This window comes from Leguminivora glycinivorella, chromosome 26, assembly GCF_023078275.1.
Source record: "Leguminivora glycinivorella isolate SPB_JAAS2020 chromosome 26, LegGlyc_1.1, whole genome shotgun sequence".
Taxonomy (NCBI): Eukaryota; Metazoa; Arthropoda; class Insecta; order Lepidoptera; family Tortricidae; genus Leguminivora; species Leguminivora glycinivorella.
In genome coordinates, this window is record NC_062996.1 from 2,448,944 (window position 1) to 2,472,980 (window position 24,037).

The window sequence follows — 24,037 nt, forward strand, 5'->3', positions numbered from 1 at the left end:
AATAAAGATACTGTTTTAAAACGTCCTAGTATTTCATTATTTCCCCATTGACAAATACTTCCCTTATATTTTTGTGGCTATTCCCACTAGTTACCACCAAGTTTTTACCTGTCCTAACTACTGGGATTTTCCCACATTGTTAATTACCACACCGGGGGTTGATAGCTACTGGGATTAGTTTTCCCAGTAGTTACTACCAAAATATTATTGTGATAGTTTAAAGTGACTGAAACATTTTTTAATAAATACAGGTGTCAGTAAAAGAAAAGTTATATTTTAAGCCTCGTGTTGCAACACTCACCACGCTCTTAGGCTCCCCACAGACAGTCTTAAAAATTCATAATCTTAAAAAAAACTTGTATGCAATCTGACAGTTCAAACTGACACTGACAAGACACTGACAGATCTGAACTGTCAGATTGCATACAAGTTTTTTTTAAGATTATGAATTTTTAAGACTGTCTGTGGGGAACCTTATTCTGGAACGGTTCTGAAAAAAAAATCCCAGTAGTTTACCACTGGAAAAAACTGTACGGTATTTTGTGGCGTAAGGCAAAGTAACTGCAGAGTGGTATAGAAATGGACCTTATTGGCGGTTGACAAATTAGTAAGGTGCATTAGAGTAATTCCGAATGACAGAAATGTTCAGATAATTCCGAAAGGGGAATCTTGATATGACGGAAATAATGGTGATTTCTATGCGACTTTCCTAATTAGACGACTTTCGGAATTGCCCTAATGTACCTTACTTTTTGAGTTTGTGAGGATGGATGTTCACTTTCGTGATAAAACGATTGATCGGATTTGAATTTAATAAGTTACAAAATTAATCAGTCGTATAAACGTAATACGTCAAATTCCGCGGGATATCCCTAATGTATGCTTAATCATGGACACTCTAAAGAAAGAGATGCAAGACCGGCGTGACGTAATTCAAGGTCAAATTTTCTGGCTTCAACGTAATGTTCGGCACGCAATATCCATGGTATATAATATTCTTGAAGTAGAACAGTCGCAAAAATGACCGGCTGAGGCCTTGTAATTGCAGTTACAAATCTCTCCGCTTGGAGCGCATGTCTCGCTCAATGATCAGCGATGTGAGATGACATTAGACGTTCTTTTCTCTAGGCTGATTTCGTCAGACTGAGCAAGTCAAGACGTAGTCCCACGGTAGTGCGCTGGCTTCGTACGCAGATGTTCTCGGGTTCGATTCTGACAGCGATCTTTGTGCTTTTTATTTTTTTTTATACATTAATTTTCTTTTTGTGTATTTTATTTGTGTTTATTTATTGTTTTATTCATACAAATGTTAACTTAAGCCCTTTTACATTGTTTGCCCCATCTTAGGATTCTTCGGTAATGTTGTAAGTCTTGCGAATAGAATTTCGAAAAGTTCTAACAAAACAAAATATTTTTGGACATTAAAAAAATAAAATATTTCAAGAAAAATATTAGTAGAAAAAAATAAAATAGGTCTCATCAGGATTTGAACCCGGGACCTCTTGCTCCGTAGGCGGGGTCACTACCGAGAAGGCAAAGAGATTGTCAAACCCTTATGCACCTGCGATTGCAGCGCCACCTATCTTTTCTTTTATATGTGCACTTCTGATACTTAAAGCTTTCGCTCCTTATATTTCTAATCTCCATAACTGACATATTGAACTTTATGCCTTCATACTTAAAAAGTCAGAAAATATTGTTTTCGATGATACCTGATGCACAGACAATCTATAGATTAACATGACTGTGTTGTTTTCGCCTCATTACGTAAAAGTATATTTTAAAAATATTTTTTTCTGTTTTTAAGTTATAATAAAAGTAGCCTATTGGTGCGACAGAACCAGACTACCTTTCTGCGGCGTTTCGTTTTCGTTTCGCGTCGCAAAAATGCCATTCAGCTACGGAGCTTCATGGCTGTGTAGAATCGGTACAACCACGCGCAACTCGCCTTGTGACCTCAGGCTAATTAATCTTTGTGTTGTGATACGCCATTCTACACGGTTTGTCGATAACATACATACATACATAAAATCACGCCTGTATCCCATAAAGGGGTAGGCAGAACACATGAAACTACTAAAGCTTCAGTGCCACTCTTGACAAATAAGGGGTTGAAGAAAACTAAACTGTGACATTGCAGTGACAGGTTGCCAGCCTCTCGCCTACGCCACAATTTAACCCATATCCCATAGTCGCCTTCTACGACACCCACGGGAAGAAAGGGGGTGGTGAAATTCTTTACCCGTCACCACACAGGCAATAAAGGTTAAAGGTTTGTCGATAAAGGTTACTTTATCATTAATTGTACACAAACCCTGGCTTTCAAACGTACTAATAAATGCATAAGTGTATCCGAGAGGCAGCCGAGAGGCAACGGGTCGGAAAACAAGTATTCAAAAATAAAACCTCTTTGACGATATTGCAGCCAAATGCCATAAAACTGAACAAAAAATCAACTGTCAAGCACATTCCAAAACACGAAACGATTTTTTTCCAAATGACATTTGTCATCCACCAAGAAAATTACACAAACCAAAAACTTAATTTTCCACAATATCCAGTAAAAAAATTAATTTAATTTGTAACTAATTGTGAAATGCTAAACATGAGGCTATCGAAACTCGGATTAAATCTTCGTGCAAATGGTAAGTTTTCTTTTTTATTTTCCGTACCTTTTATTTCCCTCCCTTTTTTATTTCTTCCTCGGTTTTTCAAGAAGCAGGTAAGGTAAGGTGGGGAAAGATTGAAGGGCTTTGAAGGATAACATGAAATATATTTCCCACCACAAAATCTTCACCGAACATTCTTATCGTGCGTTGTATGTTTAACGTCGTCGTTGGCAAAATCCCTCTTGCCAAAAGAGGGGAAAGTCATTAAAAAAAAAACCGGCCAAGTGCGAGTCGGACTCGCCCACCGAGGGTTCCGTACAAACTTTCTTTCAAACTACCTAGTAAAAATAATTTCATATTTTCATATAACTCTAATGACTTGACTAGAAGACAAAAGTATAGGCACTAATGAGTATTATTGTGTATAGCGCCATCTCCCGGTCAATTTGCTAACTAATTTGCGCGACCTGGTTTTTCAAGGATAATTCTTTATAATGTTAACCGATTTAAACAGTTTTTACTTTATTGGACAGAAGATGGTTTACGTAACATCTCGTATTAATTTGAAGTACGATGTGCATCCGCAAGGGTGGGTAAATTGAAAGTAAAAATCTGAAAAGTTTTTTGTGAATAAAAAAAAAGTATTCAAAATACACATACGATTATATTTTTCCTGTAATATTTAGCATGAAATCAATGTTTACTAAAATTTTCAAAATTTTTCGTTGGTAAACTTCGGAGATAAGGGGGGGGAACGGTATTTTTTTTTACATTTTCCTTCAAAATTAATTTTTTTTCCACAACAAAAAAAATATAAAAAATAGCTTATTTACGTTCAATTTGAGCTCTTTCCAACGATACCCCACTTGACCTAGTAACTTGAAATTTACAGTTTGCCCCCCTTTCATTTTGGCCATTTTCTACAATTAAAATTAATATATTTAAAAAAATTATACTTTCTATTTGTAGAGGTTTACAATGTTCACAACTATTCCAAATTTCAAGTTGATAGCATTAGTACTTAGTTCTCGAGATATTTAGGAATGTGACAGACGGACAGACAGACGGACAGAGTCGCACCATAAGGGTTCCTGTTGTACCTTTTTGGTACGGAACCCTAAAAACCGGCCAAGAGCGTATCGGGCCACGCTCATGTAGGGTTCCGTAGTTTTCCGTATTTTTCTCAAAAACTACTGAACCTATCAAGTTCAAAACAATTTTCCTAGAAAGTGTTTATAAAGTTCTACTTTTCTGATTTTTTTCATATTTTTGACACATATGGTTCAAAAGTTGGGGGGGGGCACACTTTTTTTTCCTTTAGGAGCGATTATTTCCGGAAATATTATCAAAAAACGATTTTAGTAAACCCTTAAGCTAGGAACATACTACGCGGACGTCCGTCGTAAATCGACCGCGACCGCGACCGATCAGTGTGCACGGAACAAAACATCCAGCGAGCCAGATTTCGATCGGACGTCCATGCGCTCAAGGCCACGTCCACGTCCGTCGACCGATAGTTTGCACGGTTATGTGTATTTCCATTGTCCAGATTCCCGTCCGCGGTTGATTTACAACGGACGTCCGCGTAGTATGTTCCTAGCTTGATTCATTTAAATACCTATCCAACAATATATCACACGTTGGGGTTGAAATAACAAAAAAAAACCGGCCAAGTGCGAGTCGGACTCGCGCACCGAGGGTTCCGTACAAACCTGCATTTGATATGAATTTCAACTTGATAGCTCTACGCGTTCATGAGGAAAAAAGTAATAAGTTTATATTTATTAAAAAATATATATTTTGTAATGTAACTAAAAATTTAAGGTTTTCGGAATTTTTCCTTTATGTGTGCTATAAAACGTTGCTTCATGCCAAATTTCAAGATTCTAGGTCGACTGGAAGTACCCTTTAGGTTTTGATTCCCTTGCGAGTACTTGCGAGTTTCAAAATATGCAGCTTAAATTGCTTTTTCTTTTGATCGCGTTGACATAGAAGTTTGATTTTGTTACAGCTTAAAGGTATTATAGACCTGAGTATTTGGTATGAATTTCAATTTAATACCTCTACGCGTTTATGAGGAAATGGGTAGTAAGGTTAAAATTATTAAAAAAAAATATATTATGTGATGTAACTAAAAATTTATGGTTTTCGTAATTTTTCCTTTATCTATGCTATAAGACGTTGCTTCGTACCAAATTTCAAGATTCTGAGTTCACGGGAAGCACCCTATAGGTTTTGATTCCCTTGCAAGTGTCGAAAATTTGCGGCATAAACGGCTGTATCTTTTGATTGCGTTGGCTTAGAAGTTTGATTTTTTCACAGCTTCAAGGGACAGTAGACCTGAGTAATTGATATAAATTTCAGCTTCATACCTCCACGCGTTCCTGAGAAAAAGGGTCTTGACAGACGGACGGACGGACGGACAGACGGACAACAAAGTGATCCTATAAGGGTTCCGTTTTTTTCCTTTTGAGGTACGGAACCCTAAAAATCAGTCCCCACTTTACATGTAGGGGGGGTACCCTAACTAAACATCCATTTTTTATTTTACCACTTTGTCGGCGTGATTAATATACATATTGGTACCAAATTTCAGCTTTCTAGTGCTAACGGTTTCTGAGATTATCCGCGGACGGACGGACGGACGGACTGACAGACATGGCGAAACTATAAGGGTTGCTAGTTGACTATGGAACCCTAAAAAAGATGAAATATGTTCCACCACGGGCGGTTTTCGATCTTAACCCGCAAGAAAAACCCTTCAATCTTCCCCCATCTTACCTTATTTAGGGTCGGCAACGCATAAGTGGCTCCCCTGATGTTGCTTGTGTCCGTCAGCGGCGATGACTGCTTACTTACCATCAGGCGGCTCGTCAGCTCGTTTGCTGCCTACATCATCATCCTCCTTGCGTCATGGCTCATGGGAGATTTGGCGTAGGCTCTAGTTTTACGAAAGCGACTGCCATCTGACCTTCCAACCCGGAGGGTAACTAGGCCTTATTGGAATTAGTCCGGTTTCCTCACGATGTTTTCCTTCACTGAAAAGCGACTGGCAAATATCAAATGACATTTCGCACATAAGTTCTGAAAAACTCATTGGAACGTATAGGCTACGGGGCCATCCTAATCATCATCATCTCTTCCCACAGCCTGGAACCGCTCGTTCCAGCTCCCCCAGCGCGCGATGAGCATCCCCCCGCGCGACAACGAGTCTCAGCTCCCCGACCTCCGTGAAGTCACGGCCAGCACGCCCAAGCGCTCCATACCCCCGGCCCCCTACTCCCCCAAGATCCAGCAGAAGCCAGACCCCATAGACAAGGTACCCAAAAGTACCACGAAAAAGTTCGTGCCCATGCCCGACCTTGGCCAGTACATGACGTACTACGAACTGCTTAAATCTCTTAAGCCTGCTTTAGTCAAGTATGTCTCTATGATCCCGAAGTATAACGAGTTTCAGCTGCTTTGGAAGAAGTTCAAACACCCTTAGCTTCTTTACAAAGTAAACGAAGCTTAAATTATTTGAAAAAAAAAATTAACTTTCTTGCGGCACAAAGAAACTGAGACTTTAATTTGTGCGCGAGATACGATTTTAATGGATTTTTATTTAGAAAAAGAACGTAGTTTTCGTGGCTTTGTATAAATTGTTTATTGCCAAGAGTAGCCAGAATTTAGAGGCATTTTCTCGAGAAGAATCAACAAAAAAAATTTTTTTCGGCAGGTAAAATTTATGTTTTTCCTACTCAGAATCGTGAGCCCTTTCGATCTACCAGGATAAAAAACGAGAGACAAGAAAATGGTCCCAAAATTTTCTATTATTTTGCATACTTTCCACTTTGTAACCGCTGATCAAAGCGTTTGAAAAATAGTAACGAAGTGGAAAAAATTGGCACGAATTAAAGGCCAAACATTAAATTTGGGACGCTTTTTTCTGCCTAGTAGGATCGAAAGGGCTCGTAATTCTGAGTTGGAAAAAACATTAAATTTACCTATTTTGGAAAAATAAGTTTTTGAATCTTTTTTTCGCGAAAATGCCTTAGGCAACCTACAAATTTTGTGATGCGACAGTCATTCGCTGGAGTGAAATTTTTCGTGAACCAAGTTTTTTGTCAAATGTTTGGTCGGTCTCTGCAAGCTTTTTGCTTGGCAATAAATTATTTTTAAGTAACTATGTAATCTCTTTTATACATTTTTTTAAGTATGTGTAAACATTTTGGTTTACGAAATAAATAAGTTCCTTTTTATTAGCGTTTTTTCTTTCACTCTGTCGTATGACCGCACATCAGAAATATGTTGCTATGTTGGCTGCGATTGATGGCATTTCAGAGCAATATTTCAAATGGCAGACTTCTATAAAATTTTGTTAAGTAGAGTCAACCAATTGGAACCCTGGATAACTATGTCATAGTGACGTTATATATCAGATTGTAAGAAATCTCTTACTGCTTGTCATTTTGACATGGTTGTAGAGTGGCCTAGGGTTCCAATTGGATGACTGTATGAAAATTGCAACCCGCTTGGCTTATTACTTACCCTCTCCTTACTTAACCCCTCGTATGCTTAGACACGGATCCGTGCGTGGGAATTTTAATCTATTGCTTTAAATGTCAAGGTCACTATTTCAATGACCAAAATTGACAGGCCGCATACGAGGGGTTAATCTCTCTGTCCAGTTGGATCCACTAGCTCGATTTATTGAATTGTATAGGACACTGAAGTTCACTGTCATCCACCATTGGACTGGATGGATCCTATGATACTTGCATCTCTTACTTCACCAATGGATCTAACAGAATGTAATCAGTAATTTATTGCAAATTCATAGGTACATATAAAGTTATTACAGTATTTATTTTGTGGACAGCTATGAACCCTGTAAGGGCACTGAAAATTTGTATCCTTATTGCTAGCTTACTATCTAAATTCTAATTAGTAAACTTATTAGTCTTATTACTAGATAGATCTTTATTTATAACTATACAAATTACAGTAAAAATAAAAAATAAAATAAAAAGTCATTTATTGTCGCAAATAATTTTAAAGTACAATTACTTAAGTATTTATTTCTATCATGCAACGAAGAGTAAGCTACGCTATGATACAGTACAATCATGTCTTGTTCTATATTAGCTATGATCACAACTTTGAGGACTAAAATAACTAAGTAACTACCAATAGTTAAATACTAGGTGCGACAATAGGCTCGAGACTCAGCTTGTGCCGCGAGTCTAGTGACTGCACAGCGCTGTTTTTCAGCCCGTAGCCTGCAGTAGAATGCAGGGAGTTTAGATCCACCACTGATTCCGGTGGAACCTATGATAGATCCTACTGGACAGAGGGCACAACGTTAACTTAGTAACCTTGTGTTACTTGTTGAACGCACTGTCTTCGTGCAGGGGTCCATTTCTCAAAGCTGAAAGTTACAAGTTACAAGCGGAAGTCTCTTTCCAACTTGTCATATTAGACATTGACTTCCACTTGTAAATTGTAACTTGTAGCTTCGAGAAATGGGCCCCAGGTCCACGTAGTCATGAACCTTTTGGAGGATTTGCTTGTAACAAAAACATACATCAATCAAACGCCAAGCTCCTAGGCGCAAGAGGCGAGCTATGTAGCGCTTACTTGAAAGCGTAAAAATACATACATACAATCACGCCTGTATCCCATAAAGGGGTAGACAGAGCACATGAAACTACTAAAGTCTCAGTGCCACTCCTGGCAATTAAGGGGTTAAAAGAAAACGAAAATTGTGACATTGCAGTGACAGGTTGCCAGCCTCTCGCCTACGCCACAATTTTAACCCAAATCCCACAGCGACTTCTACGACACCCACGGGAAGATAGGGGGTGGTGAAATTCTTAACCCGTCACCACACAGGCAAAGCGTAAAAATAAAGACAAAATAACAGTGTTCCTCAAGAATACCAACAGGGGCCCACTTCTCGAAGCTACAAGTTACAATTTATAAGTGGTAGTCAATGGGCCCATTTCTCAAGACTGAAAGTTACAAGTTGCAAGCGGAAGTCTCTTTCCAACTTGTCATATTAGACATTGACTACCACTTGTAAATTGTAACTTGCAGCTTCGAGAAATGGGCCCAATGTCTAATATGACAGGTTGGAAAGAGACTTCCGCTTGTAACTTGTAACTTGTAAGTTTTGAGAAATGGGCCACATGACAGGTGGCGCTGGCGTTGTAGGCACGAGATTACAGTCACCCGCCAGATATATGGGAGCGCCCGAGGTGTCCAGCACGGGAAGCATGGTCGCGCGATAGACGATAAAATAGCAGGCCGTCCCTATCGCACTATTTGTAAGTGCGATAGGGACGGTCTGATATTTTATCGTCTATCGCGCGACCATGCTACCCGTGCAGAAATATCTGAACACGCGCTCTAACTTCATTATAATTGACACATGTTTAGATATTTGTTAGCGACTTGGCTGTTGTGTCTGATGGCGACTATACCGACACCTTTAGGTATTATGGGCGTTCAAATGAAGGATTCCGGTCTGTAGCCAAGGGTACAGTCAGCTGCCAAGAAAAGGAGACCCCCTGCCATACAAATTTGTATGCAAGGGGGTCTGCTTTTATCTGCAGCTGACTGTACATCGTTGATACTCCGCGGCAAAAGCAAACGCAACCTGCGCACATATGCGAGTGTGCACGGGAAAACGTCCCCCTTTGTCGATTGCTATAAAGCCGCTTTATCAGTTTATTCATTTTTATTTTTTTTATTTTTATTTTTATTCATAATAATTAACACAGCATTACAGATAAACCAAAGCACTGTGAAAATACATATATGATCCCTATATATACATAACGGGAAAAAGTTGACATACAATAAACACTAATAAGGCACAGAAGAAGGACGAACATCCATCATCTCGCTGAACCTCAGACATTCATCACGTACAACCATCCATCTACTAGCAAACACATCACATTCAGGCGCTGATGCGAGGAGTAAATTCAAGCTGTGTAATGCTCGAACAAAAGGAGAGTTCCTTCTCGACACTGTTCGGGAACTTGGCACTGACAGAAGACAGCGGTTTCGAGGCCGAAACTCAAATTTAGACGGTATCGGGACAAGCAGCCGTACTACTTGTGGTGTCAATTCGACACAGTCAGAGTCACCGCGTAGGATGGTACAAATTGCAGTGAGAAGTGCCGAACTGCGTCTCGTAATAAAGATACTCTCTCATAATAAAGATACAAGTACCCAAATCTCGCTTTAATGGTAACCGACAAAGTGGGACGTTTTACTAAACACACTCACAAGTATATTTTACTTACTGAAGACCGATAGAGACGAGAGATATAACCTAACCACAAAATTAAAATTTTGACAAAACCCCCGACACAGTGGGCCGATTTTCATGAAACACTCCCGACCCGACTAACTCAGCTTTCAAACAAAAAAAAAACTAACTATTTTGGCTCAGTGATCCAAAATGAATCTTGGCCTCCGAAACGAGAGATCGCCGCTTGTCCCGATCCTGCGCAGCCTCTTGCCAGTCACTGACTTGAAGCCGAAGCAGATCCGCCACCACACTGTCCTCCCAGCGATACCTGTGAAAAATAGAAAAACTAAATCTAAATCGGTTCATCCTTTTGGGAGCTACGATGCCACAGACAGACACACAGACAGATAGACAGGCAAACAGACAAACAGACAGACAGAGACGTCTAACTTATAACACCCCGTCGTTTTTGCGTCGGGGGTCAACAGAGCGCCACGGTGTTTTCAGTCAAAGGAAATAGTAAATCCGATGTACTTAGGATATGTTTAGGAAACGATAGAGGGCGTGAAATAATATGCCGCAGTGCAAGTTGTTCGCTAGATGTCGCTGGTACCCCCGCAAACTGGGTAATGACTTGTAAAATGTATAAGTATTTTTTGATGTCCCAATTTTTCGTTAGATGTCGCTGTACCACCTGCAAACTAGCGAACGGCAATGTCCTACTAGACTAAGAGCCTTGGGCCGCCAGACCTTCCTCAAATTTTCAAGGATGAAACATTGGGATAATGTAGAGTTCGTATCGACGTTTAACGTCTGCATATTTTCTAGTTCAGCCCATCGGCCATTTTTTTGCTATCGAGTGCTGAAGGTGAAAAAAAAAGTCCTAACTTTCCTTATATTATCAAGGCTGATTTTTATGTATGTGTTAGAGCACGTTGTTAGAAGTTGGTTATCATCAATGCCAGACCCATATAACCATAATCGGTCGCCGTTCCTACGCAAATCCTCCTATTTTGTGTACACACAGGTCTTCGGGTCTCAATGTTTAGTCGCAGTACGGTCGACGTTTAGTCGCGGCGACCCAAATGGGGACGATTGGTAACAGGCACAAATGGTCACAGAAGTGACAGTAAGTGTGCACTACGCGTGCACACATTGTTACCGTTTGGCGACTACTTTCCGAAAATCATTCGTTCATTTCATTCTTTTCAAATGGCGACTGTCAGAGACGTCAAAGTAAAAAAGAAATAAAACCATTTGACATTAAAATGTAATGGCGTAAGAATTTGTTAAAGATAAATATTGTTTGCATTTGTAATATAATGTGGGCTAATTACCATGGCCAATTAAATTGCTCGAGTGATTTCATAAAATAAGTCTAAATTTATTAACGCGCCATCAATTTACCTCAGTTTAACCAGTAATAATATTATTGACTACTCGGTGTTTGCGTGTTATGTATATTGATTGGTGAAGTTTTAGTGCTCCGGTGCATACACTATACTGAAATATTAAAAATAATGCCTAGAAAACCAATAAAGTTGTTAAAACATGGATTAAGACGGTAATATTCCATGTAAAAAACAGTCGCCAAACGGTCACCAAACGGTCGACAAACGGTCGCAAAATGGTCGCAGCGTACACGCGTGACCGAAAGCTGTTTTCAAAATGGCGTAATTCTTGTATTATTTTTTTCCAGGTATCCTCAAACTTTATAAACAATTAAATATGCCGTCGTACTCAGTTGCCCTCACTAAAGAAGATTTAAAAAAAAATGTAACGTGCGTACCGAGCTGCTGGGTTGTAAAGGATCGGGGATCATATTATTATGGTCTTCTATAGAGCAACTAGTATTTTGCGGCATTTCACAATTGACACTTGTTGAAGTAGTCGTCAATAATATTACTATCAACATTAATTTCAGCGATCTGTACTTCTTTTGTCAAGATTTTTGTATAGATAAGTGTCTACAAATTTGTAATGTTAAAGAGACATAAATAAAACGTAGTAGAGTAAATAAAATGTTTTTTTTTTGTAACCCAAACAAAATACTTGTAGATACGAGTGCGGAAAAGAGGAAAATCGATACGAGTAGCGATAAATTAATACACGAACGAAGGGAGTGTTTTAAATCGACACGAGTTGTGAATGTCCTTTTCGCACGTGTATCGTATGACGATTTTCAGTACCTAAATCCAAGCTAAGAGTTTCGACCAGACAAGAAATGAATCATTGCTTGATTTGCTCGCACTACTGCGTGTAAAAAGCAGCATCTGTACTGAAAAAAACTATCATTGCGCAACAGAAATTCTATTAATATCACAGTAAATACTCTATTTCATTTGATTCCTACTTTTATTGTGTAAAGCAACACTGCACTTCATTTTTATCAATAAGAATTAAAAATTATATATTTAATACATTAAGTAACTATAAAGTGCTTATCTATTTGTATTATCATTCTGCACTTTTCTTAACTTTCCCACATTTCTATAAAATGTCTAAGAGTGCTTAAATGGTCGTCGTCGTTTATTATTATTTAATTCGCTCATATTTAAATGATTCAAAGCAACCAGTCCACAACTTCACAAGAAAGTTTGAGAAACCTTCGTATTTCAGATTGTCATTTGCGGTTACAGTGGTTTAGGAGCAGTTCGGTAATCAGACCTACACATGTGTGTACAAATTCTGTCAATGTCACTGTCAGAAACCGTTCTGACAGTGACAATGACAGCCACAAATTCGTCCACATGTTGTTACCGTTATGTGTGCAAACGTCGACTAATAAAGTGTCGTTAAAAGTCATTCTGACAGTGACATTGACAGCCACAAATTCGTACACATTTTGTTACCGTAACGAGTGCACACGACGACTACACTTTGTTATTGTAACAATACGGTCGCATTGTTTGCACGACGTTACCACGCGTTATGTCACATTTGACAGTTAGTTACTGATTTGAAGATTTTGCGACTGAAATGGTTGTATGGGGATCGTTTCCGCGCCGGCCGTAACTTTTGCCAGACGCGACAAAGTTGACAAAAAACGACTCTAATTTTCCTCATTTTCTCAAGCCTGATTTTGATATATGATACACAGGGAACTATAACTTGACCGTTTGTAAGCAGCCAGACCAATCGGATGGACCCAACCATCCGCCAGACCGACTTAAAGGTTCGCTATGAACATCAGTAACCGAAACTGCAAAACGTAAGAAGTTGAATTTTGCACAGCAGTTTACGTTTATAATGTACATTAGACGTTAGAAGCGGTTCTGAAAAATTTTACCCCTAAGGGGGTTAAAAACGGGATGTCAGAACCACTCGCTTCGCTCGTGGTTCAACTATAGAATCCTTTCACTTGCTCGTTTTTCAATTCCACACTCGGCGTTAAAATACAACTTTGCCCCCTTGTATAACAAATAACTATTATTTATTTATTTATTTCCCTTCCAGAAAGCCCAGAAAGCCGTCCCGATCACCCCGCTTACGGCCACAGCGTCGTCCGGTAACTTTGGACCGCTTCTACCGTCGCCGCCGCCCCTGGGCATGACTCCGTTAGAACAGGTCAGTATAAGCATAAATTAAATATAACAAGATCATACCATCCCATAAATTAAAATGCGACCGCCTACGAACGCGCTTACACTCCACCACACATAGATGGCGCCACAAAAATGCCTTGTTGCCACCGATTATTTGTATATTGGCATTAAGTCGTGTCAATTCCGAGCCGTAAATCTATGTCAAAAGTGACACTTAACGCCATCTACAAGTATAATCGAAATCTACAAGACATTTTTTGTGGCGCCATCTATGTGGTGGAGTGTAAGCGCGGTCTTAGGCGGTCGCATTTTAATGTATGGGATGGTATGATCTTGTTATATTTAATTTATGGTATAAGTCCGTTTTCATATTATCCGATCCGATATCAGACGTCGGAAGGATTTCAATGGAAAAAAATCCAAGATGGCGCCTGTAATGTATGCGATATCGGATCAGGGTCCGTAGCCGAATGGCATAAACGCTCACGAAACGACACGCTAGTAGATATCTATCTCTATCGCTCTTGCGTATTGGCGCGACGAGCCAGACTACCTTTCGCGGCGTTTCGTTTTCGTTTTGTGTCGGAGAAATGCTACGGGGCCAGATAATGTGAAAACTCACTTATTTTTTTTTTTTTTATACTACGTCGGTGGCAAACAAGTATACGGCCCGCCTGATGTAAAGCGGTCACCGTAACCTATGGAGGCCTGCAACTCAAACAGTGTCACATGCGCGTTGCCACCCCATTAGAAACGTGTACATTCCCTTTTGCTGTGTTAAGTACACAGCAAAAAGGAGTGTACAAGTTCTAAGGAGACCTTAGTTTGAAACACGCCAAGACAAAATTACAGAATTCTGTTTTAACCTACGGACCTTTTTGAGCTACAAGCTGGGATCCGGCCAGTGGGATTTGAGGAACCTCGACGACTTTGGTACCGGTTGAATCGAATTAGGCCTGGCCCCGTAGCCGAATGGCATTTCTCCGACGCCAAACGAAAGCGATACGCCGCTGGCTCTGTCGCGCCAATACGCAAGCGCGATAGAGATAGATATTGTTAGCGACGCGTCGAAATATATGTAAAATAGCATAAGAATTCGATTAAGACTGTATTCGCAATAAAGATTATTTCGTAGGTAGGAAACGGGTAGAACTGCGTTAGTTAAGTTAATTTTGTCAATTCCGATTATTAAGTATAATAATAAGACTCATATGTGATGTATTCGATAGCAGGCAATTCCCATATTCCTTCCTTCCCAAGTCGCGGAAACCGAGTCCAAAGTTCAATCTAAACTCAGACTGTCCATTGGACTACGATTAATAGCCAATAAGCACTAACGTGAGAGGCTTAGAGCGAGAAAACCGAACTCTCCTCTGATTGGCTAAAAATATTTCCTTAAAGTTCCGAAATCATTTTCCTTTCACCCGAAAATTGCCTTAGGATTACTCGAATCCAAGCCAATAACTCGATAACTATAATACATATGAAGATGTAAATAGTTTTAAAACGTAGCTGGGAACTTACGTAACACGATAACCTACATTTCCATAGTAATATGCCGTTATCGATAACAATGGAGCTCAAGGCAAGCTGAGAAACCAGTCTATTGTATGGCCCGGACGGCTAATCACCTCTTCTATTGTGTAAAAACGTAAACAAACGCAGGTGCATTCCACTCGAGGTGAATGACCCTAGTGTCAGGTGCATTGTTACGTAATTTCGAAGCGATAGCCTAATTAGTTTATAAGTAATTAGGATTTAAACGAAAAATGATAGCGTTAAATTCACGTAATCGAGCGCCGTAACGCGTTCGACCAATCACGACGCGCCATCCGTCGCCTATCGGGCGCAATTATTTACCTCTCTATCGCACGGAGCCTCGCGCTCAGCCGAGTCGTGATTGGGCGAATAAATTGAAATGTTTCTTTCCGTGAAGCGTAGGCGCATTCTGAAAAGGGGTATAAAAGAAACGATCGCTCGGTATGGGACATTCGAATTCGACCGGAACAAGAAGAACCAGCAGCCTCCAAGGAAAACCAGCAGCCAGCAGCCTACTACAAGCAGCCTACAGCCAGCAGCCAGCAGCCTACAGCCAGCAGCTAGCAGCCTACAGCCAGCAGCCAGCCACCCTCCACGACGGGTAGCGGCAGCAGCAGAAAACGACAGCATCGCGACGTATCGTCCGTACCGAGCGTTTCGTTAGGATATTAGCTTAGGAGTATTTTTATAACCGCGTTAAAATTAGAGTCGTTGATTTTTGTAAATATAAACCATTTGATTTGATTCGTTTTTTAGTTAGTGTATTCCAAAATCATAATCGGTACGGTTGATTGCTGAGGACGACATCGAAGCTCAAGGTACAGGCCCGGGACGAAAGAGTGAGTCGCACGAGCTCCAGCACATTCTCTCCACTTCGAGCCGTCGATAGGAAGCTTTGCGGACGCGGTCTGCAACAGTTTCTGGTCCTTCGAGCCGGATCTTCGTGCGGACTACGGGTCTACAGCGACGTACCTGTCATGAGCGACGACAGGATGGTAAGGACGAGGTCCAGGTCCAACCGAGCTGCGTCAGTGACGAGCGAAGAGGAGAGGCAGCAACTACTCGACGAAGGCGCGTCGGCGGCCCGCGAACGAGAGGCCGCACGCGCAAGCGCTGAGAGGGCGATGGGCGCCGACGCGGCGCGCCCTCCCTCACCTCCTCCGGACCCGCTGGCGTAACGGAAGGGCTTAGCGTCGCCGGCGCGCAACCGATGGGCGCGGCGACAGCTAACAGCACGCTCAGGTATGGATTAACCGTAGAAACACCGAGGTCACCGTCCTACGACACGACATTGCTATGGCGAAGGGATTTAGCCAAGCGGTTACGGCGTCGTTCCAGACCCACGCCGATCCCAGCTAGACATCCCAAGGCTGCCGTCATAGACAGAACTACCGAGAAACGAAAGTCGCTGCAGGAAACTACCAAGGAGGTAAATAAACCAATTATTAAAGCTCAGTCCGTCAGATCACATGCGAGCAGTCGCACTGTGATAGAAGCGCAGCTGTCTCAGGCGGAGCTCGAGGCCAGCGAACGGCTAGCGGAGATATCCCGGAGGGAGTTGCAGCTAGAAGCGGACATGGTACGTAAACGGCTAGACGCCAGAAAACTGCAGATCCGCGCTAATGCGGATAGCGCAGACGAGCACGAATCTGCTGGTAGCGTGCGGAATTCGAATCAAGATCGATTAGACGAATGGCTAGAGAACTCGCGAGACGCGACGTCAAAACCCATTTGTAAGAGGTTAACCGACGAACCTCTACCCAAGTACGAGACTCCGAGACGACCTGCGCAGGCGGAGCGGCATATTCGAGGCCTCTCACCGGACCGCCAGGTATATCGGCGATCGATATCGCCACCGTCGGAGTCGCGTAGGCGATCGATATCGCCACCGGAGCGACGCAGGCGATCGACGACGCCGCCGGCGCGTCGCGAGCGATCGACGTCGCCACAGCTGGACGCGCGTACTCCGCACACGGCGCACACGCGCGCCACCGAAGGTACTGTAGCAGAGTCCATGCTGCACCTGTTCGAGAGGATGCAGATGGCGGCCCGTCCAGCCCCGAAGGATATATTCGAGCTGCCGCATTTCTACGGAGACGTCAGCGAGTGGAGAAGTTTCTACAATACCTACGCAGAGACATCGAAGCGGTATAAGTTTACTGACTACGAGAACGTGGCGCGGCTCAGGATGGCTTTACGCGGGGACGCAAAGACGTGTGTGTCTCACGTGTTATCGACAGCCACCAGACCCGATATGATCGTGAGAATACTGAAAAAGCAGTTTGGACGCAGCGAGGTATTGTTAGACAAGGCGATTGACGACCTGCGAAAGTTGCCGCAGTTGGGGCCTACCGCGAACGACCTCAACACTTTCGCGATAAAGATAATGAACGTGGTATCTACAGTTATGGATATCGATCGAAGGCACTATGCCGATAACCCCATGCTCATCAGAGAGGTTACGGACAGGTTGTCGCCGCATCTTCGAAGCAGATGGTGCGACTACGCGAAGAAACATCGAGACAGCAAGGACCCGGAGATTCTGCAGTTGGCGGATTTCCTCATGGAGGAGAGCGAACAGGAGATGTCCTTCTGTCACGCCCGCGCCGCCCCGAGGCGAGCGCAGGCGCCGTTATCAGTGCCGCACGCGCGCGCAGCCGGCGCTCGCGTGAAAATATCCGCAACGCACAACCCGCCGAGAGCTCCCACAGGACGTCAACACGAGGTGCAGAAAGTGACGTACGCGACACGTCAAGCCACAACATCCCGTTCGACGACGTGCCTGTTCTGCGGTGGCGGTCACCTGACGCCGGACTGCCGCAAGTTAGCCGCCCAATCCGTGGGCGCTAGATGGGAGTGGGCGAAATTAAATCGTATATGCTATCGCTGTATCGACGCGAAGCATATGAAAACACAATGCAAGGCCAAAGCGTGCGGCGTTGCAGGCTGTCCTCACGTACACCATCGACTGCTTCATGCGGACTCGCCGCAGGAAGTGCGTGAGGATACGTGTTAGCGACGCGTCGAAATATATGTAAAATAGCATAAGAATTCGATTAAGACTGTATTCGCAATAAAGATTATTTCGTAGGTAGGAAACGGGTAGAACTGCGTTAGTTAAGTTAATTTTGTCAATTCCGATTATTAAGTATGATAATAAGACTCATATGTGATGTATTCGATAGCAGGCAATTCCCATATTCCTTCCTTCCCAAGTCGCGGAAACCGAGTCCAAAGTTCAATCTAAACTCAGACTGTCCATTGGACTACGATTAATAGCCAATAAGCACTAACGTGAGAGGCTTAGAGCGAGAAAACCGAACTCTCCTCTGATTGGCTAAAAATATTTCCTTAAAGTTCCGAAATCATTTTCCTTTCACCCGAAAATTGCCTTAGGATTACTCGAATCCAAGCCAATAACTCGATAACTATAAGACATATGAAGATGTAAATAGTTTTAAAACGTAGCTGGGAACTTACGTAACACGATAACCTACATTTCCATAGTAATATTCCGTTATCGATAACAATGGAGCTCAAGGCAAGCTGAGAAACCAGTCTATTGTATGGCCCGGACGGCTAATCACCTCTTCTATTGTGTAAAAACGTAAACAAACGCAGGTGCATTCCACTCGAGGTGAATGACCCTAGTGTCAGGTGCATTGTTACGTAATTTCGAAGCGATAGCCTAATTAGTTTATAAGTAATTAGGATTTGAACGAAAAATGATAGCGTTAAATTCACGTAATCGAGCGCCGTAACGCGTTCGACCAATCACGACGCGCCATCCGTCGCCTATCGGGCGCAATTATTTACCTCTCTATCGCACGGAGCCTCGCGCTCAGCCGAGTCGTGATTGGGCGAATAAATTGAAATGTTTCTTTCCGTGAAGCGTAGGCGCATTCTGAAAAGGGGTATAATAGTCAGGGACCAAACGACCTCTTTTACAAAAAGTCGTCGACATCTCTTCTAAATACCTAAAACAGGTATGGATGTGTTCCTCGTTATCTCCAGATTACGAATTGACCTGTTTTAGTTTAAGGAGGGGGGGACGGGTTGAGAAAAAGGGGGGAGAAAGATGGCGGCCGACCATCATAGATATTTATTCACATCTCGAGTCCTATGCCACCAATCTGTTCGTGCAAGGTGTCGTTTGAAAGCTTATTAAACCTACTTTAATTGTTTTTAAATAACTATACTCATAAAAGTAACCGTTTACGAAATATTTGAAAATATGTGTTTTTTTATCGCGCATTAATTGCACAAGTACTAGAAAAAATGCGTCTAACTCAATAAACAATAACTTTACCGCAATTGATGTTATTATAAAATTTTCGCGTCTATTCATGCTCTTTCTAAAAATATAAGTTTCATTGGTATATGATAATATATAACCATGTAATTACGAATTTGGTTTAGCAGGAGTCACTCTGCCCGGTCGCAGAAATGGGCGCTGACCGTAGTAAAGTATTCAATATTTTTGAGGTCCTATTTTACGGATCCATATGCGAGAGGTATCGTTTCAAAGCTAATTAAACCTACTATATTTTTTTATAAATAACTATAATCATAAAGGTAGCTGTTTAGAAAATATTTGAAAATATGTGTTTTATAGACCATGAGTCGCACAAGTACCTACTGGTAAAAAATGCTTCTTAATCAATAAACAACAACTTTCCGGAATTGATGTTAGTATAAGATTTACGCGGAATTTTGTGTGCTTTCTAATAACATAAGTTTTATTGGTGTATGATATTATATAACCAAGTAATTACAAATATGGTTAAGTAGGTGTCACGATTAAGGTCTGAATTACTAGCTAAAAGAGAGAAATGAGTAATCCAAATTCGTGCAAAAAATATTAATTTATTCAAATGTCGGAAACGGAGACGAAGTTCGGAAACGAGAAGTTTAATGATTAAATTTTGAGCTAATTTAGGTCGTAGGTTCTAGTTTTTATAAATTCACACAAAATCCTGTCTACACTGCGGTTAGGTACTCTCGCCTGGTTTGTGCCGTCGGTGGGGGGACGCCCCTCTGGAAATGCAGCCGACCGTAGGTACTCAGGGGCTGTCCGAGGGCTCGGCAAGGGTGGTCTGCTCTGCCTGGCGAGAGTAGCGATGGTGGTGATGTGGCTGAGGTGTGGTCTACACACCAAATGTCAGCCCGAACCTTGGACCCTGGAACGCGTCATCCAAATCCATGAGAAAACAGTCCGGCTGCATGATTTGTGAACATCCTCGGCAAGCGGAAGGAAGAGAAAGCACCTAAGATGTAGCAGTGATGCCGTGGATGTTCACAATCAGAATCGGAGATTACATTTTGGAAAGATGATGCAGCAGTTTACTTTTTTTAAAATGAGGGTGGAAATAAATTCTGATGCAATACCGTTACAACGAAATGATTGTGCAAAATAGTTTACAGTATTTAGTATTTGATAGGTTGATGCTTGAGGAAGATATTTTAAGCACTAAAATTACAACACAAAGTCTTTTAATCTAATAAGCAAAATTAACTACATCTGAGTTATTAAATGTACCACTTACCCAATTTGGGGTTTATTACACTCGCGTTACTATAAAAATATTAACGTTGAGCACTTCGACGAACGTTTAGAGACGACAAAATATTTAATTGGTTACATGTCGAAACGATACATGTATAAAGACCGATATTAATGTGCCGTGCGTTCTGTATCGAATGAAGATCGGAAATGGTCGCGCGGCTAAGCGCCGCTGTGATATAGGTGTCACCAGATGTGACAAACAAAAGGACTAGTTGCCGGGGCGCTAAAATGTTGCACGCGATATTATTCTGGGAGCGCTAAAACGGCGCCGACGAACACTGTTGCACTTTGTTTGTTTAAAATAGATGTATATTGTAAATAGTTATAAGTATTAGCTTGTAAAATATATAGTTTTAAGAGGTACATTTATTTATGATTTTATTTATTTGAGTGATAATAGTTTCATGTAACGTATAACGTTACATAGGGGCCACAGCGCCCGGCCACGTATGGATGCTGACCGTCACCAAATTTTCTATATTTTTCAGATCCTATTTTATTTAACAGGAATCTTTTGAAAGCATATTATGCGTACTATCATTGGTTCTCAATAATTTTAGTTGTAACTGTAGTAGCTAACAAAATATTTGAAAATATGCATTGGAACCGATGTGAGTAAAACATGCTTCTAGCTCAATGAATTATATTTTTTCCGCAATTGATATAATAACAAAATAAACGGCGAAATGTATGACCTTTTCAAATAATAAGTTTTGTCAGTATTGTATAAAGAATTAATGTTAATTTATCCATCATACTCACTGCGCACCGTCACATACATGGATGACCATTTTCGTTGCCGTTTTCATAATTTTTAAGATTGTATCTTGGTGCATGACCAATAAACAATAACTTTACCGCAAATAATGTTATGATAAGATTTACAGGACATTTCATATGCTTTCTAAAAATATAAGTTTTATTGATGTATGATATTATACAACCAAGTAATTACGAATTTGGTTTAGCAGGTGTCACTGCACCCCCGTGACGTAAATAGGTGCTAACCGTCGCCTAATTTTATGTATTTCTCAGATCCTATTTTAGCGATCAATTTGTGAGAGGTATCATTTGAAAGCATATTATGCGTACTATCGTTACTTTTTAATAATGTTTGTCGTAATTGTAGAAGTTTACAAAATATTTGACAATATGTGTATTTTTACTGTATATGAATAGCATTCGCACTGATACGAGTGAAACATGCTTCTAGCTCAATAAATTATATTTTTCCGCAATTGATATAATAACGAAATGAACCGCAAAATGTATGGCCTTTACAAAAAATGAGTTTTGTTAGATTTGCTTAAACAATTAATGTTAATTTATCCACCATACCCACTGCGCACGGTCAATCGTCATATAAACGGATGTCCACCGCCGTTGCCTTAATTTCTTCATCATTTTACAGATTTTATTTTACTGATCAATTAAGTATATAAGTAAATTCGATACGTGATAGATTATATTTATTATGAATATACGATTAGTGAAATAAAATCTGAAAAATCATGAAAAAAGGCAACGACGGTGGACATCCATTTATATGATGGTGCGCAGTAGGTGAGCTGAACAAATTCAAATTAATTGTTCATGCAATACAAACCAAACTTATTTTTTGTGTAAGTCATACATTTTCCGTTTATTTTGTTATTATTTCAATTGCGGAAAACTATAATTTATTGAGCTAGAAGCGTGTCTTATCAATGCCAATGCTATTCATGCACAGTAAAATACACATATTACTAATCAAATATTTTGTAAACTTCTACAGTTTCGACTTGAAATATTAGAAATAAAGATAGTACGCATAATATGCTTTCAAATGATACCTCTCACAAATTTATCAGTAAAATAGGATCTGAGTAACGTAGAAAATTTGGCGACGTCAGTCAGCACCCAATATCGTGACAGGGCGCAGTGACACCTGCTAAACCAAATTCGTAATTACTTGGTCATATATAATCATACACCAATAAAACTTATATTTTTAGAAAGCGCATGAAATTTCGCGTAAATTTTATAATAACATTAATTGCGGTAAAGTTATGGTTTATTAAGTTAGAAGCATTTTTTATCTGTATATGTGCAACTCGTGCTCGAAAAAAAAACCCATGTTTTCAAATATTTTGTGAACAGCTACCTTTATAACTATAGTTATTCAAAAATAATTATAGTAGGTTTAATTTGCTTTCAAATGATACCTCTTACATATGGATCCGTAAAATAAGAACTTAAAAATATTGAATACTTTACTACGGTCAGCGCTCATTTTTATGCGACCGGCGGAGTGACCACGACGAAACAAAATTCGTAATTTAATGGTTATATTATCACTTACCAATAAAACTTATATTTTTAGAAAGCTCATGAATAGTCGCGTAAATTTTATAATAACATCAATTGCGGTAACGTTATTGTTTATTGACTTAGAAGCATTTTTTACCAGTACTTGTGCGATTCATGCTCGATAAAAAACACATATTTTCAAATATTATGTAAACAGCTACCTTAAATACTATAGTTATGTGTAAACAATTATAGTAGGTTTAATTATCTTTCAAACGATACCTCTCACATATGGATCCGTAAAATAAGACCTCAAAAATATTGAATACTTTACTACGGTCAGCGCCCGTTTATGCGACCTGGAGGATAACCCCTGCCAAACAAAATTATTAATTATACGGTTATATATTATCATATACCAATGAAACTTATATTTTTAGAAAGAACATGAATAGACGCGAAAATTTTATAATAACATCAATTGCGGTAAAGTTATTGTTTATTGAGTTAGACGCATTTTTTACTAGTACTTGTGCAATTCATGCGCGATAAAAAAACACATATTTTCAAATATTTCCTAAACGGTTACTTTTATGAGCATAGTTATTTGAAAACAATTAAAGAAAGTTTAATAAGCTTTCAAATGACACCTCGCACGAACAGATTGGTGCCATAGGACTCGAGATGTGAATAAATATCTATGATGGTCGGTCGCCATCTTTCCCCCCTTTTTCTCGACCCGTCCCCCCCTCCTTAAACTAAAACAGGTCAATTCGTAATCTGGAGAGAACGAGGAACATATCCATACCTGTTTTAGGTATTTAGAAGAGATGTCGACGAAAATCGTGAAGGAGACGACTTGTGGCCAAATTGGCTCTAGACTATAAAAGGAACGATCGCTCGGTATGGGACATTCGAATTCGACCGGAACAAGAAGAACCAGCAGCCTCCAAGGAAAACCAGCAGCCAGCAGCCTACTACAAGCAGCCTACAGCCAGCAGCCAGCAGCCTACAGCCAGCAGCTAGCAGCCTACAGCCAGCAGCCAGCCACCCTCCACGACGGGTAGCGGCAGCAGCAGAAAACGACAGCATCGCGACGTATCGTCCGTACCGAGCGTTCGTTAGGATATTAGCTTAGGAGTATTTTTATAACCGCGTTAAAATTAGAGTCGTTGATTATTGTAAATATAAACCATTTGATTTGATTCGTTTTTTAGTTAGTTTAATCCAAAATCATAATCGGTAC

The 24,037-nt window shown here is 40.6% G+C and overlaps 1 protein-coding gene across 1 annotated transcript in view; it reads left to right on the forward strand.

The window, feature by feature from the left end:
• Positions 1-2,490: 2,490 nt before the first annotated feature.
• LOC125239735 (ATP synthase subunit beta, mitochondrial-like) overlaps positions 2,491-24,037 on the forward strand; it is a 50,895-nt gene continuing 29,348 nt past the window's right edge. Inside the window, exons 1-3 of the mRNA XM_048147380.1 lie at positions 2,491-2,645; positions 5,759-5,928; positions 13,309-13,419. Coding sequence (XP_048003337.1) covers positions 2,597-2,645; positions 5,759-5,928; positions 13,309-13,419 — 330 coding nt within the window. The 5' untranslated portion in view covers positions 2,491-2,596. The remainder of the gene's footprint in view (positions 2,646-5,758; positions 5,929-13,308; positions 13,420-24,037) is intronic.